We start from the raw sequence: 15,981 nt of genomic DNA, 5'->3' as shown, positions 1-15,981 counted from the left end.
CTGCCAATATTAATTAGTATAATAAATCTGTGATATTTTGATAAATCTTCCCCTCTATAGTATTTGAAGTAAATATCTATATAGTATAGAAGTAAATGATATTTAAAACTTCGTTATATTTATACTTATTACACAGTTTACGCTTCTATCAATAAATCTTGAATCATTGGCATTCAGTCAACACGTCATAATGAAGTAAATAGTTTCTGATTACTACAATGAACGGCAGTCGTATTTACGTATCATTTCGAACTCAAACGATGAACGAAATGCATGAACTGGGCACAGGTAATATTTCATAAATATTCAACGGTAAATATGCACGACTGATGTATCAGTTTTCGGATTTAGAGCTTCTCCTCACCGAGTAATTATTAGGAAGTTCCAGAACTTATTGCGTAATATTAGTCAATTTGTTTTATGTTACATTAAGACTGTGATTCCGCAATCATAGTGATGTCAAAACGTGAATGGTCACGGTCTAGAAAATTTGGAATACCGTAATTAATTACTGCAAAATTTATCTCACTTGATTGAATATTTATGTAGAATCGAGCGGGGGAACTCGTTAAATCCTGTACGTTCTTTGAGCATTTTAAATTAAATGCTTGGAGACTAATTGAAATCATAGCTTTACTAAAATCTGTGGAAATCCTTTTGGTAGGAATTTGTAATATTTAATAATTTCCAATTAATGTTATCATTATAAATAAATATGCCCCCTTGGCTCTATTACTAGTATTGATTAATCATTTCGTAAAATAATATTTGTTACGAAAGTAAATTTTAATGATATAATGACAGTGAGAGGAATTACTGTATTGAAATTATGGAATTACACTTTTTATACGATGCTTTGTTTCCTAGAAAATCAATTTCGAAAATTAATCGGTTACACGTGCATTTTAATACCACTTGATTAACCCGTCCGACCATTATTCGTTATTTCTACTTGCCTCGGTGTTCTCATTGATCCTATTATGGTATTATTTATTTTTTTATTGTTACACGCTACCTGCATAGTCCAGACACTACTATAATTACATCTAGTTGGATCAAATAATATTGCACCAACATTTATGCTGAGAAACAAACAAAACAAGTAGAAATATCAAGCAATGGTCAGACGCGTCAGACAAAACATAGTCAAATGATCGTAATTCCGCTCGTCGATTAAATTATCAACATCAGTGATCCTAAAAACATTATTCTATGCCTTCTATTCATTTTTTTTTCGAATCGTTTATGTCGCGAGTAAACCACGCTTGTGAAAGCTGCATATTTCGTTCTTTACATTTCTAGATCGCTCACTGGGCTTAACAAAATTAGGAACCACTGCTCTAAACACTGTTTCCCTTTATCTCTAACAAACGTAATGAAGACACCCGTCGTTATTTAACATTCCACGATAAACAAAAGTCGCTTTGAAAGGCTCTCGTGCGTCCCTAATTTTGCGCGGGAACATTCTTCTCCGGTTGTGCGGTGTTCCGTGAATGCTCAAACCTTTCTTCCCCGCGTTGAATCATTTAACGCGGCGCACTTGTTAAATTACTTTTACAAACGGCACCGGTGTCTCGAAAACACGGACAATAGGAACTGGTTAAATTCGTTTCCGGCGACGGGGGACGACTGGACGAGAGAATGGCCACAACCGTGCTGCAGAAATGCGGTTAATTAAAGGTAAAGCAAAAGTACCGGTAGGCGGCTACACTTTCGAAAGCTAATACGGACGAATACGTCACACTACTTTCCGACACATCGCTGTAATACTCTAATGGAAGATGATAGCTTTATTTTTTTCTTTACCACAGAAGACCACGATCAAAACAATACCTCAATACAATACGTCAAGAAAATTCAAAATCTTGGCACGCAGATTTATGTAATATCCATTAACGAACTCTTCTTTAGGTACAATCATGTATTCTATAAAATACAATTAAATAAAAGATGTAAACATAAATTTAAAACCAATCGAAGAATTTCACTTTGTGGTTCCAATTTTAATCTTTGTTCGAGGAGCAATGGACGAACAGTCGTTTACCTTCTATTTGTTATCCGAAAATTTCATTTAGATACCAACTTTGCAAGTCTTCTTTAAATTTTTTAATTCTGAGAAACAATAATCGACACCTCGGTTGGAAATGTTCAAGATTAGACGAACGACCGTGATTCATCTATTGTAATTTTTATTTTAATAAAAACAGGATGCACGATGGGGGAGAAAAAAAAATAAACAGGAAGGAGAATGCTCGCGACTCGTTGCAACCAAGACGAATATGAACGATTCGGACGAATGGAGAATGAATGGAGAATGAGTCCTCGACGTGGGGTTCGCAGGATGCGACAGGAAACGATGGTAAAAGAAGAAAGGACAGAATGGAAACGGAGGAACGGGGTAAATACAAAGAGTTTAAAGATAAAGGATGATATGGCCGAACGGAGGAAGAGAAAAGGGGGAAGCAGGACAATGTATTCGAAAAAGTGTACGTCGATGGGGCGAGCACGAGGGTGGAAAGGTTGAAAGGTATGAAACGTGGGAGTCGAGGGTGAAACGAAGAAATGGAAAAAGAGGAAATCCATAGAATGACGCGAGCTTGGAGAGGCGGTGGTTCGCGAAAACTCTCTATTTATCACAGCTCCAAACGAAAGCACCCTCTCCACCCTCTGCCTCTTAACTGAAGTCCGGTAATGAGTTTCTAGCACGCGTTAACCGATCTTCTCTCTGCTCCAGCTTCTCGAATCGGTAAGATGGGGAGCCCGGCGAAAGAATTACCGCCATTCCAAGTTGATAATTTGGAAATTCGATCGTTCGATAATGAAAATTACGAGAACGTCAATTTGAAATTATCGTGCATACAAACTCGAACGATTTGTTATTGGCAAGTTCACATCTTCGATTGGAATGATTTACAAGTGGTTTGAGTAATTACAAAATACACAAAAAGAATGTAAAAGATTCTCGATACGAGGACGAGTGATTGATGATTAAAGAATCGTGAAAATTGAGGCTGTAAACATTTTAATATTTGCGAATGAAAATGGCGTTCGCAAAGTGGACGCGGCTTTTGCTCGCGATCGAACAAAAGCGGAGACGAGCGAATGTTTCAAACGAAATTTAAAATTAATTTTCGCGCCGGTTCCGTGATATTAAACGAAACGTGGATACAGGATTATTGGTCAGAAACGGAAGGAACATCAATCAAAACAGCGAATTAAAGCGTCGACCTTCGTCAAAGGAAGATGGTTCCATCAGTGATCGTAATTGATTAATTGGAAACGGGTGGAAAAGTAACTTGTTACTGATCTCATAATCATTAATATTATTCTGAAGAAAATTTTACGGGTTTTGGATTCTGTAAAATTAAAGAACGTATCCATATTTGTTCTCAGCAATTACACGTTAAATTTGATGAATACAATGTAACGAAGGTATATCCTAATTAAAAGAAAAAGTGTTGCTTTTAAAACCAACTTTCAATCACGACTTCTTATATAAATAAATCGCTAGAATCGAATAGAATATTAATTCCTTTAATCTACAATGTTTCTAATAAGTTTCATAATTCCATTTACGTTTAAAAATTCCACCCACGATCCACGATACGTTGGCTCGCGATACGTTCGCCACACCCGTCGCTAATTTGCCTATTCGACTTAGAGAGTACACTTAGACCTAACCTGGCGCACTTAACCCGGCCAGCGTGCTCGAAACTCGTCTCCATGGCGGGCAAAGAATGGGGAAACGCGACGGAGGCGAAGTTTCCCGGGTCTATTTCTTTCACCCCCCATTCCCGATGCAAACCGGAGAACCCGTGGTGAGGGACGGGGGAAGGGGGGGACACGAGGGCGGAAACGGGAGGAAGAGAGTTCGCCGGAAATACCTCGAGAGTTTGGCTATGACGTCCTTCCGGAGCAAAATGTTATTCAGCGTATTGATCGTGTCGACTTGCAGGGTGAAGTCCTGATCCTGTGGATCACCGGGATCAATCACGACGCCGTCTATGCTGGGACCGAAAGCTGGGGCGAATTTCAACCCTTTAACGGGCACCGACACCAGCGCATCCAGTGGCACTTCCCTCAGGCATCTTAGCAACGCCTGGGGATCATCCGCGGCCTGGACAAAGAAAACACCCGTTAGAACAGCCAAATGTTAATGGACAAACGATTTAAGCCAGCGATCGTTTTAAAAAAATAATCTGAAAACGTTAACTCTGACCGATTATAGAGAAATATTTTTTTAAAAATATAGGTAACTAATATTATGTACGATACATTATTACAGTCTCTTTTATTAATATTAACTCTTTGCACACGTGCTTCATTCCAGGGACCCTTGTTACAATGTTCTCTTCTAGTGTCTGCTTAAATGTGTGTGTATATATACAATAAAAAGATAAAAGATTTTTCCTCTTTTGTCCTCTTTTCTCTACAAAAAAAATCATCAAAGAAAAATAAACAATTGTAATAGAAGATTGTATTTTCGAGCGGAATATTGGAACTATATTTCATACATTCATAGAGGCTGGTAATACAAAATATACTGAAGCCTCATATTTTTTGTAGTACAGCATTATTATTGTTTTTAGTATTCCTGTGTGTCCTATGTGCTTCTTCCAATTCAGAAGTTAGTTTCATCTATCTTTTTTTATATAGATTTTCACTGTTCAAGAGGGAGTGAGATGGAAATTAAATTCGTCTATTTTTCTAATTTTCTCGACTGAACCGACAAGTCAAATTAATATGTTTTCATTTTGATTGCATATGAAAAACAATTCCGAGTCGATTGGTAGCCTCTTTAAACATGAACACGAGTGCAAAGTACAGAGTGCACCAAATTTCGTAACCTTTTTAGACTTCTGAAAAATGACTCTCACGAATCCGATCGAATGGTAAACATTTTATAGTTTGAGTAAAATTTTTGAAAATCATCCGACGTCGCTGCGTGGCGTCGATTGTTCGTATCAGGCGGCCGATTAAAGTCGTCGAGCGAATGATTCGTTGCGCAGACCAGCGACTGTGCTCCACTTGTGGGCAATTTCGCAGCCGCGGAGAACGACGGCGTTTCCCCTGGACGGATTTCCTCCGCGCGAGCACAGCGGCGCTCGACATTCGATTGCGGCCTGGCCTACGTCGGCCAGGATTTCCAAAGGCGATTTCCCGTGCCGGACGCTAAAGCAATTCATTTGCGTGCAGTCGAATTAAAGTCAATCGGCGCGTCGGTCCGTGCGGCGTCGCTGCGTTTCATTGCACCGACCGGCCGTTTACCAGGGCTTCGTTAACCCTTTCCGAGAACGCTCGTTTCCCCGTTGATCCCCACGGGACTACGGGCAGGAATCATTATTTGCTCGGATTTCATTCCGCCGGCCAACAAGACGCCATTACCGTGGACGCGCGTTTCGTTCTTCGATCAGTTTCCCCTACACGCGATGCCCCGTAACAATTTTCACACCATCGATCGAACATATGCGGCAAATAACCATACTTGGCGAAGGAAATTTCCTTCTAAATTACCGATAATTTTAAATAAATCCAGCCAAAATCGTTTTTTATTCGGTTAATGCTTGTATGGATTTACCATTATGGAAGGAAATAAATTTGGATAGGGTTCGTGAATGTTAAATCGAGATTTTTAGTGTGGTGGAATACTATACAAATATTTGTTTTTGTTTGTCAGAAAACGTGTACTAAAAGTCGACCAACGTGCAATTTTTTACGATAAAATACCGCGAATGCGAAACACGTTTGCTAATATTTAATGGGGTAATATATTATCCCGGTTTCAAGCGGCTGAGAAACTTTGACAGTTTGATGAGATCTCTTTGGGGGTGGAAATTTCTTGTTTTTGCGCGCTTTCGACACTTATTTCCGGGAATTAGTTTAAGCTAATGGAGAACACCGCTTTGCAGTTGTGAAACATTTTCAGAGTACCTTTATGAAACGATACGTCGAAAATGGAAATAATAACAGAAGTCGTTAAAGGAGAATAATAATTTTTCAAACACATCGTTTCATATAAAATTTAGACGATTTTATGAAAACGATGTTTACTAGTGTTTACAAAAATTACGATTTACGATAATACTTACGGAGTTCAATGATGAAGGTTTATACCGTTTATATTAATCGCTACAAACTCGTTACAGAGCGATGATCATTAAAATCGGCTTCGAATCGCGAAAAACAACCAGCGAGGTAAAATTATTCCAAAAATAAAGGATAATTGATAGTTATGAAGCGAAATTTGCTACTCTGAAGGTTCATTGAATGATTCCAAAGCGGCTAAGTAAGGGCACGTTGGGATATTCGATCACTATTCATAAAATGATCGATACCGAAACTTCGAATGCACTCATCTTGAAATCGATATTTTCAAATTGCTAGGTAACTTTTCCTAGAAACTTTTCATCCTATTGGCTAGAAATTCCAGTCCTCTATTCGCAAAACAAACATGCTCTATCGCTACGCGTACGGTTATTTTTGTTTTTTTTTGTCGATACTATTTGAGAGGAGCATAAAGGTTTCCCTGAAAAGTACACATTTTTTTCTGTTAAAAGCCATACCGTTCCCAACCAACGACAAGCAGGGTCCATGTAGTTTAAAATAAATTCTCCAATCTGAAGAGTCTCCAATCTTGCACAAGATCCATTTATTTTAGTTTCGACTCAATATTGAATTTCTCTAAATAATATTTCACAGATAAAACGACGTTAGTTCTACTCAATTATGAAATTAAATAGCACGAAAAGCATTCGTGTGGTCGTCGGGAATTAATTACGTTAAATCGAAACGTTTAAAACATATAAATCTGCTCGTGCAAGGCATCCGTGTATATTTCGTTGAATAATATCGTTCGAGATCCGCACGCAATTTCTCGAAAACGAAATGTCGTCGGTACTCCGCCCCGCCGACACCCTTTTTTAACTCTGTCCAACCCTGTTTCAAATCCCGTGGCGAAATTAATTTCGTCATTTTTCCACCGTCAAATTCAATCAATTCCAGCCTGGCCGCGAGTATCGACTGGCACGACATAATCCCGTTCGGGTTTTCCATTTCGTCCGGATCCATTTTTTTTTTTTCCAACCATTCGACGGGTACAACTCGCACGAGGGGTTTGCCTCGACGGAGCCGGAGGAACAATCGACCGCGTTCGGCCAGATTTCGCGCTTAATCGTTATTTTCAATCCGCTGCAAATCGAGGGGCTGTTTAGGTTCGCCTACGCGTATCGCCGGCAACGACGGAGGGGCTGTAAGCATCCGACGCGCATCGATATTGGCCCTTGATATCGTTCGATAAATCTTCAACAGCGTTTCTCTCGAAAATAGTAGCTCGCGTTGACGCTGTCGCTGTTTCGATCAGCGAAATCCTTCGATGCTGGCCGGATACGCTGTCGATTGCACCCCAGATTTTGTGTTCGACGTAATTTTTAACCCTCGTCGCGGTCTTGTGTTTTACATTCAAATATACAGGTTGTACATTTTAGAAAAATTTTCCTCTCAAGGATACATCGCAATTTAATAATTGAAATGGAAAGCAAAATATTTATCGAAAGTTACAACGAAGTACAAAGGGATCGACCGTGGTCAGACACGCCTTTTGAGTTGCACGACGTGCACCGGATTTATCGTTAATTTTAAACGGATGCATTGGCTGCAAGATTATTTAAAACTTTGAGTAGGTATACAATTTTGTTAGCAATCCCAGTTCAGCACTCTTCAAACTCAACTCTTGGCTATGCTTTTACAGGGGGAGCATAAATTATCGTCTTTATGTAGCACGGGGGGCCATTTGTGCTACTTTGTAACGTAGTTAGCGAAACATCTTGTTTGTGGTTCTATTCAGGAGAATTTCATTGTCGGAGAAGAGTTTCAGATTCTCATTTCAACCGAGTTTTACTTCTATCATGAAGTTACTCGAACCAGTATAAACTTGGTATTTTTTAGGTTGCTTGAAATAACTTTACAATCATTCTACGCAATAGTCTCTGCAAGCTTTGCTCCGCAAACAAAAATAATTTTTCCAGAACGATTTAAAAAATTTGAAATTTCAGGGAAAAATGTCAATGGTATGGTCAGATGATATATTTTCGGTAAGGAATTTTTTTCTCGAAACTGCGTAGGATTTCGAGGGTATGTGTATTCACCAAAAATGATTACAATTGACCCCTGCGAACAACAATAATTTTTCCAGAACGATTTAAAAAAATTTTTGAAATTTCAGGGAAACATATCAACGGTATGGTCAGGCATATATATTTTCGGTAAAGAATTTTTTTCTCGAAACTGCGTAAGATTTCGAGGTTATGTGTAATGACCAAAAATTATTATAATTGACACCTGCAACTAAAAATAATTTTTTTAGAACGATTTGAGATGCTTTAATTTTGTCGAAAAGTTTATCCCCTTATTAAATTTTTTTCTCGAAACTGGTTAGGAATTCGAGGGTATATCTATTCACCAAAAATGACTGTAATTGACCCCCGGAACCAAAAATAATTTTTCCGTGAACGATTTGAAATTTTTCAATAACTTTCTAACAAAGCCTCAATCAACAAATTGATATTCTTGATTTTCGTCTTACTTTTACCTCTAGAATCTCTCATTCAAATTTTTCTCCGGAGGGTGGCCAAACACCCCGTATACACTGTTCGTTCGTAAAAAATTCCCGAAGACAAGTTTACTTCCCAAACATCGACTGTGACTTGAAATGATTTTCGAAGCGACTAACAAGAACTTGATGTATCGCGTAAACGTTTGTCCAGCGCCGTGCGCACGATGAATATGATATATTCGAATAAGTTTCAAATCGAAGTTTGTTCTGCATGTTTTCCGTGTTTCGTTGTAAATCCATTTTGCAAACGCAAAGCAGACACGGGGGGGACGCGACGAAATTTATACCTGTCAAAAAATAGCACCGCGCAGCACGCGTTCGACTTTTATTCCCGATGGGAATCCACCGTTCCCGACCAAACAATTTACAAAACAGGGAGTCGACGGTGTCAAAACGGTTACACGGAAACGCGACGCGTCTATACATAAATTAAACTATCAGATTAAACCGGGCGGAAACGGTGTTTTTACGTCCGTTAGTTACGCACTACCAATTATATTAACGACGCGTTTCAATTAAGCTAATATGCTCTCTGGACATCGCGGAACTCCCCCGCCGGGAATTGTCGTGTTTTAACGCGAGTAATACACGCTACTAAAATACCTTCTCGTCGAATAGAATTAAATTGTCGGCGATACGGGACGAAAATAATGTCCGACGTTCGACGATCTGACGTGTGTTTTTGAATAAGCACCTGCACGTATCGCTTAATGTCGCGTGTTATTCTTCGTTACGTATTCCATTTCGTTTCTATAGTTTCTCTTACTCGTTTGCTTTCGACTATAGATTCTTTCCTTTCGCCCTTACGAAACACATTTTACTATTTCCACTCTTCCTGCTCTTTAAATTACAAAAATTTCTTTTTCAGAATTTCACAATTTTTGGAATATTTAATCCCCCGGTTTATCGTGTTCTTTAATTTTTACCTTCGCGCAGGAACGTTTGTATGATTTTCAAACGTCGAATTTCTGAAAGTTTTGGAAGGATCCTTCCATTCTGCGGAAGTAGTGGATTATTTGACTGGGAATTGTCGTCGATTTGGAAACCATAACGCGATACACTTCAGATGGTACTCACCCACGAGCAATTTAGATGTTTAGCAACCTGCAGAGCGTAATTTGCGGCTCCCCTCACCAATGCCCACGGCGAAAGCGCGCTCCCAGACATTAAAACGCTGCGATGAAACAGCAGTCCTGGAACAATTAAAAAGTAGTAAATGAAACGTGCATATTTTTTAAAGCGTAATAATTATACGCGGTGCAGGATTCACGATTTCAAATTTTTCACAGACACGCACGCGTTTATTTTAAAAGTGTATTATTCTAATATTATAGTAAGATAATGTGACTGTACAGGGTGTCACAGTGATTGAAAAAACAAATCGAAAATATAGAATAACATTTTTACATTTGAGACATCGTTGTCGAGAAAATCGACTTTGAATATTCGCTGCAAGTAGAAACAACGATAATGGTCAGACGCGCCAGGCAAATCGGCGAATATTCGATTTTCTCGACAACAGAGCTTCAAGTGAAAATGTTTTATTCTTTATCTCCCATAATTTCGAAAGTATCTTTGAGAAAAATCAATTTCGAAATTCTCATTGCATATTAGTAAAACCGAGTTTAGAAGTACACAGTAATAATTTATTTCGTATCCCATAAATGAAGTTAGAATGAAAAATACATGAAATTTTATTAAATCTATATCACAGACGATCACTCTTCATTTACGATAATTTGATTTGGACCGAGTTGCCTATACCTTTAACGTAAACAGTATCCACAAATATCATCGAATATAATTTGATCTTTTAATATTGAATGAAAGCGTCAAGTGTCCAATTACTCAGACAGCTACCTTAATTCTTTCTGAAAATGGATACCATTTATTTCTCTAGGAAAAGCAATTCTCGATAAATGGATTGACGTCCGAATAAGTTAGATCAATATTAGAATTTCTAACGATGCTCGAATAAAACTTGTATTTTAATGGAAATTACATTCAATTCTATTTTTACATTACAGTTCCATTCCACGGAACACCATCCAAAGAATTTCATCACTAGTTAAAACTGTAGAAAGAGAAAAGAAGAATTACTGAAATTTTTTTTAATCGTTCCTTGCATTCCACTTACTTCACAGAGACGAATCGACCACAAATTACTTTTATATTAAATATCATAAATCTAATAACCTTAAACGTATGGTTAGCGTTCTCGATGGTAAAACGTCCAATTTTCCTGTTGAAATAATATTCATTTTAAAGTTGAAATAAAAACCGTGTAAGGGGAGAATCGATCGTACGTGTGTATATTAGTTTTTCTCGCAGATAACGCGACGTTACGGGGTCTGAGCCATTAGCCAGTGAGTTAAATCTTGGGAGTCGTTAATCTTTGTATCGGGAAGTCAATGCTCGTTGGAGACGGGTAATCCTATCGCGGGCGTTTCGCGAAGATACATCATTAACTGACTGAAGGCGGGTTCAGTGGCCGCGTGTATTCCGAGAACGTATTTTCCAAGGCTTTTCCCCGAGATGGCTTCGATATCCGTTGGCAAGTACTTTCGGTCGCGTGGTTATTGCGGTTTCGGCTGGCTTCGTTAGCGGATCGAGATAACGTTGTTTCGCGGTTCGAGACAAAAGCGGCGGCCAGCATTTTCCCGGGTTGCTTGTTTAATCGGAAACTTGGGTGTCGTTAATCTTCATATTGGAAGCCAAAGGATTCGCCTCCGGGGAGATTTTGCCGCGTGGATATTTTCGGGTTTGATGAAGGCGCCCCGCCACTGATAGTGCGATTGTTTAAAGCGGTAATTGTTGCGCCGCGAACGCCGCGCGTTCCGGTTACAAGTGAGAAATGGAACCCGGAATCTGGCAAGTCAAAGCCAGGAACGTAGAAAGCTTGGGAAATTGAGAATTTGGAAAATTACGTGGAAGTGTATTAGAAAATTGGAAAATTAAACAGTTGGAAAAGTAGACAGAAAATCTGAAAATTGGAAAATAGGGAGAAGCGAGAATTTAAGAAACTAAGGGAAAACTTGGGAAATTGAGAATTAGGAAAATTACGACTCATGGAAGAGTATTAGAAAATTGGAAAATTAAACAGTTGGAAAAGTAGACAGAAAATCTGAAAATTGGAAAATAGGGAGAAGCGAGAATTTAAGAAACTAAGGGAAAACTTGGGAAATTGAGAATTAGGAAAATTACGACTCATGGAAGAGTATTAGAAAATTGGAAAATTAAACAATTGGAAAAGTAGACAGAAATTCTGAAAATTGGAAATAAGGAGAAGCGAGAATTTAAGAATCTAAGGAGATAGAATTAGAAATTAAAAGAATTAAAAGGAGGGTGTGAAAATTCAGAAATAGGAAGTGGACAATAGAACGCATTAAGTACGGTAATTATATCTAAACAGGGGCACGATTTGAATGGATTAGTTCGCTGAATGGCGACGACCCCAGTGATCTCAGTTGGTTACAGATATCGGTATTATATTCGTCGACACGAATCCGTGAGAATGATTTCGTCGCAATGAAGCCTGTCGATACGTAGTCGAGAATCTTGCACTAACACGATACCCATCATCATCCAAGATGCGTCGGTCCATTAGCTCAACGCGCTATCAATGTCTACGTTTCAGCTGTTTAGATGACGTCCCTTTACTGTGCCAGCACCTGTCAGTCAACAAATGGACGATGACTGACGGTTTCCCTTAACCAATACACACTTCTGTAATTTGAATGTCTTTCGAGACAACCCCTATGTTTTCTGTACGATTATTTCCGGGGCAACAAACGTCGACAACGATTCAAAAGATACGTTCTCTTCACTTATTAACACCATTTTAGTAGACATTAGTTTTTAATATTTACGAGTTTTCATTCTTCGGAAATTTTGATATCCCCATTTAAGAATACTTTCCATGCATATACAGGGTTTACATAAAAAATATAAATCGTAAGTATAGAATAACAAATTTTTGTTTGTTGCTTTTAAGAAAATTTTCCACGTGCATAAGCACATTGCTGTTTGTCGAATCACGAAAGCATACAGTGCTTGCTCGACGTGACTATAATTTTTCAAAAAGTATGTAATTTCGTTCCATGGTTTAGAAGATAATTATACTCGAATAATATCCTAGAAAACCGAAGCTAGTTTTATAACAATTTCATTTTATTATTTCCCGGCGTCGCGTCGGAAGGCATTATTTTTCATCGTTTGCACTCGATTTGAACCAGATTTTAATTCCGTTACCGCGTTACGTACGAAGTAATTGTTTTCGAGCAATATCGATGTGCAATTTTCGTTCAATTTTCCATCGAACTTCGGATATCACGGTTCTCCCTTCAACGCACCGGAAAGACGGTCGCGACAGTTTTCATTTACCCGCGTAGTTGAAGATTCTGTCGGGGTAACACGAGACGTACTGTTATGCACCGTGGCTCGATATCCAGTCATGGGAAAATTAACCTGTCAGCTCACCCATTAATATGCATGTGTCCCGTTAGGTAGCTGGCAAGATGGCGTACTGCAACATCCGTCACTTAAGAGTACGTCACACTTTGGGATGTATACCAATTAAATTGGATCCGCCGCGTGTACGGACAGTCTTAAAATTGTCCCAGTTTAGTACAGTAAGAACAGAATATTCTCCGAGCCGTCAACCAATTATTTATTAAACATGACATACCACGAGCTACAATCTCAAATATTATTTTAACACCTCGATTGGAATCTCTGTTTTCCAACACAATTTTATTGTGTTGCAAGTTTATATTCTCAATTTTCCAGGATTTACAGTGCACGATATTTTAAAAGCTTTCTTAACAATTCGAATTTTTTCTTTCTCGATGTATTAAGTTCCACGTACAAATTAACGCGTTCCATTGTGCGCATTGTTGCTACACGGGACGCGTGGACACAGAAAAGGAAGCCGCAGCATTTCATAACAAACTTTCGCGTCGTGCATTATCTTGATAACCTACATGACACAGTGAAGTGCGAAGTGCACGTGTTAGGGGCATTATGCATACTATTATTACGTATACTTCAAACTTCTGTCGTTGTTTCGGGACAAACGTACCCCGAATAAAACCGTAAAACAGTACCGCGGGGTTAATGCTAATTTTATCTTGCTTCTCGCGTGCCAGCAACCCTGTTTTCGAAATTATGCACGGATTCGAAGAGGAGAAAGTACGAATAATAATCTACGTTCAACAGGACGTACGTCGTACGCTCTAATTCCACTTGTCGCTGTTTTCGATATTTTCAGATATCGATGTTTTTACTCAATCTGATCAGGCGTGCTCCAATTTCACTTCTCACTGTTCTTATCGCTCTAAGTATCGATTACCAAAAAGTGTATGGACATTGAATGTCCTCGTTCCACTCATCATTATTCATACTGTTATAAAACAAAGAATTTGTCAGATTTCACTTAACAGAATAAACACGAAATACGTAAATATTCGATAAATTCGGGACGCAACATTTTGTTGTTTTAATAGGATTTAAAAGCGTAACCTGCATTGGACAGTTTTATCGATCATATTCTACTTCGGCAACAATAATGGGTTATTATTAATGCCCGTCGTTGCTGCGCCCGAGCATCTATAAATATAAGAATGGAATCGCATTGTTTCGAACATTTTTCGAAAATATTAATAACGATGCGGTGTTATTATCGAAACGGGATACGATGACAATAAATAGCCAATGAAGGGTACATTTTAAATCGATGATTTTTAGAGAAAATTATTCGAAACGCAATTGCACAGAGAATTATTCTCGTAAGCTGTATTCAGTAGTATCAGTCAGATAATGGGCAGGCATGGACGTTCAACTGTATAAGTGATCTCTGAATATTCATTTTGTACGGTTTTTAATAAATCAACTTCACTTTTTAAAATTGTGTTATGAATTCAGAAAGATTTGGAATGTTGTCCATCAAGAACCATTGTTCGTATTAACTATTAATAAGTATTCAAAATACTCAGAATCTCACCATTAAGAATAGTGTTCGCATTAAGTAGTATTGGTCAACCAATGGTCAGACGCAAATTTCCACAACAAAATTGACTATTAACTAAAGCATAAATTAATAAATTTGGGAAAGCTTGTTCATATATTTTCCTGGTTTGCTTTAATAATTTTCCCCTCGAATTTTTTTGTGGACATTTGTGTCTGAAATTCGTTGACTTATGGATTGTGAGAGTTGTCAGCATTCGTGTGTTTGATCTTCGAGTGGTCGTCGACGCTTTTCTGTCATGTGTTCCGGGAAGAACACGAATAGATAAAAGTGTGAAGAGAGAGAGAGACGCGATGGAAGCTTACGTTCGTTGGTAATATTCATAAGTTGCAAGCGGCTTTGCAGCTCTTCGTTCTCGCGGCCACTCGCGTCGAATATTTATGCGGTCGATATTTAAATTAACCGGCCCCTCGAACAAGTTTTTCCTCTTTGTCTGCGCTTATAAATACAATCTCCAGCGTGAATATCCGCGGTCCCATGCCCCGTTAAGCGTTCGTCTCGCGTTACCATTCCCATTCCCCGACCGTGATTCGCGAGAAAGAATCGCCCGCAAAAGCTGGCAAGGAAACCGCTCCGCGACGGTTATGCTCCTCATATTAGAGTGCCCCAGAAAATATTACCGGCTTCGGAACTTTAATTTACGGAGCAATAACGACGACGAAACACTGCTACGATCGCCGAGAATCGCTCATTTGGATCGTCGCGGGGAATAAAATACGGATTTTACGGAACACGGAAAAATTGGTTTCTAATAAAATTCTAAATTGGTTTGGTGGCGGAACAGATCGGTATAAACTAAATAACAACTTATATATTTTCACGTCGAGCACGACAAATGGCTAGGGTCTGAAAATAATTTTGAAATGGGTAATTTTATTAAAAATTTTGTATCAATTGATATTACCGTTAATAAATAGACCGTCATTCTGTTATTATGTTATGTTTCGAAACGTGCAGCGACTGAATATTAATTCTATAGTTGAAATAACCAGGAAGCAAAGTGAGCAAAATGTGCAATATTTTCTGGGTCACCGTGATCCATTCTGTTTTCCTGATTATCAGGTTATATTCGCGGAACAAATGAGCGTCAGAATTCTATTTATGATCGTTATTTATTGACACGTACAAATGTACAACACCGGTGGAAGATAAACGTATTACCAAATTCAATGACACAGAATGTAGTCGTAATAAGCCATTTAATATTTGTAAAATTTTTCGAGCCATCTTCAACCGTAATCCAAATAGAATGATTAGTATTAGAAAGAAATAATGTATGAAAATCAAACAGAGAAGAAATAATTAATATTGCGTTAAACTTTGTAAAATGTTTTATTTTATCGCG

At 38.4% G+C, this 15,981-nt stretch overlaps 1 protein-coding gene across 1 annotated transcript in view; it reads right to left on the bottom strand.

The window, feature by feature from the left end:
• The window catches only part of LOC122396982 (neuroligin-1), a 57,304-nt gene that overhangs the window by 20,096 nt on the left and 21,227 nt on the right, over nucleotides 1-15,981 (bottom strand). The window contains exons 4-5 of the mRNA XM_043395781.1: nucleotides 9,689-9,804; nucleotides 3,885-4,117 (exon numbers count right to left, since the gene is read on the bottom strand). Of these exons, the coding sequence (XP_043251716.1) occupies nucleotides 3,885-4,117; nucleotides 9,689-9,804 (349 nt within the window). The remainder of the gene's footprint in view (nucleotides 1-3,884; nucleotides 4,118-9,688; nucleotides 9,805-15,981) is intronic.

The sequence above is a fragment of the Colletes gigas genome, unplaced genomic scaffold (assembly GCF_013123115.1).
Source record: "Colletes gigas isolate AHSC1104 unplaced genomic scaffold, ASM1312311v1 Colletes_gigas_Sc00008, whole genome shotgun sequence".
NCBI lineage: Eukaryota > Metazoa > Arthropoda > Insecta > Hymenoptera > Colletidae > Colletes > Colletes gigas.
The sequence above is the reverse complement of the archived record's forward strand: the minus strand, read 5'-3'. Positions and strand labels throughout refer to the sequence as shown.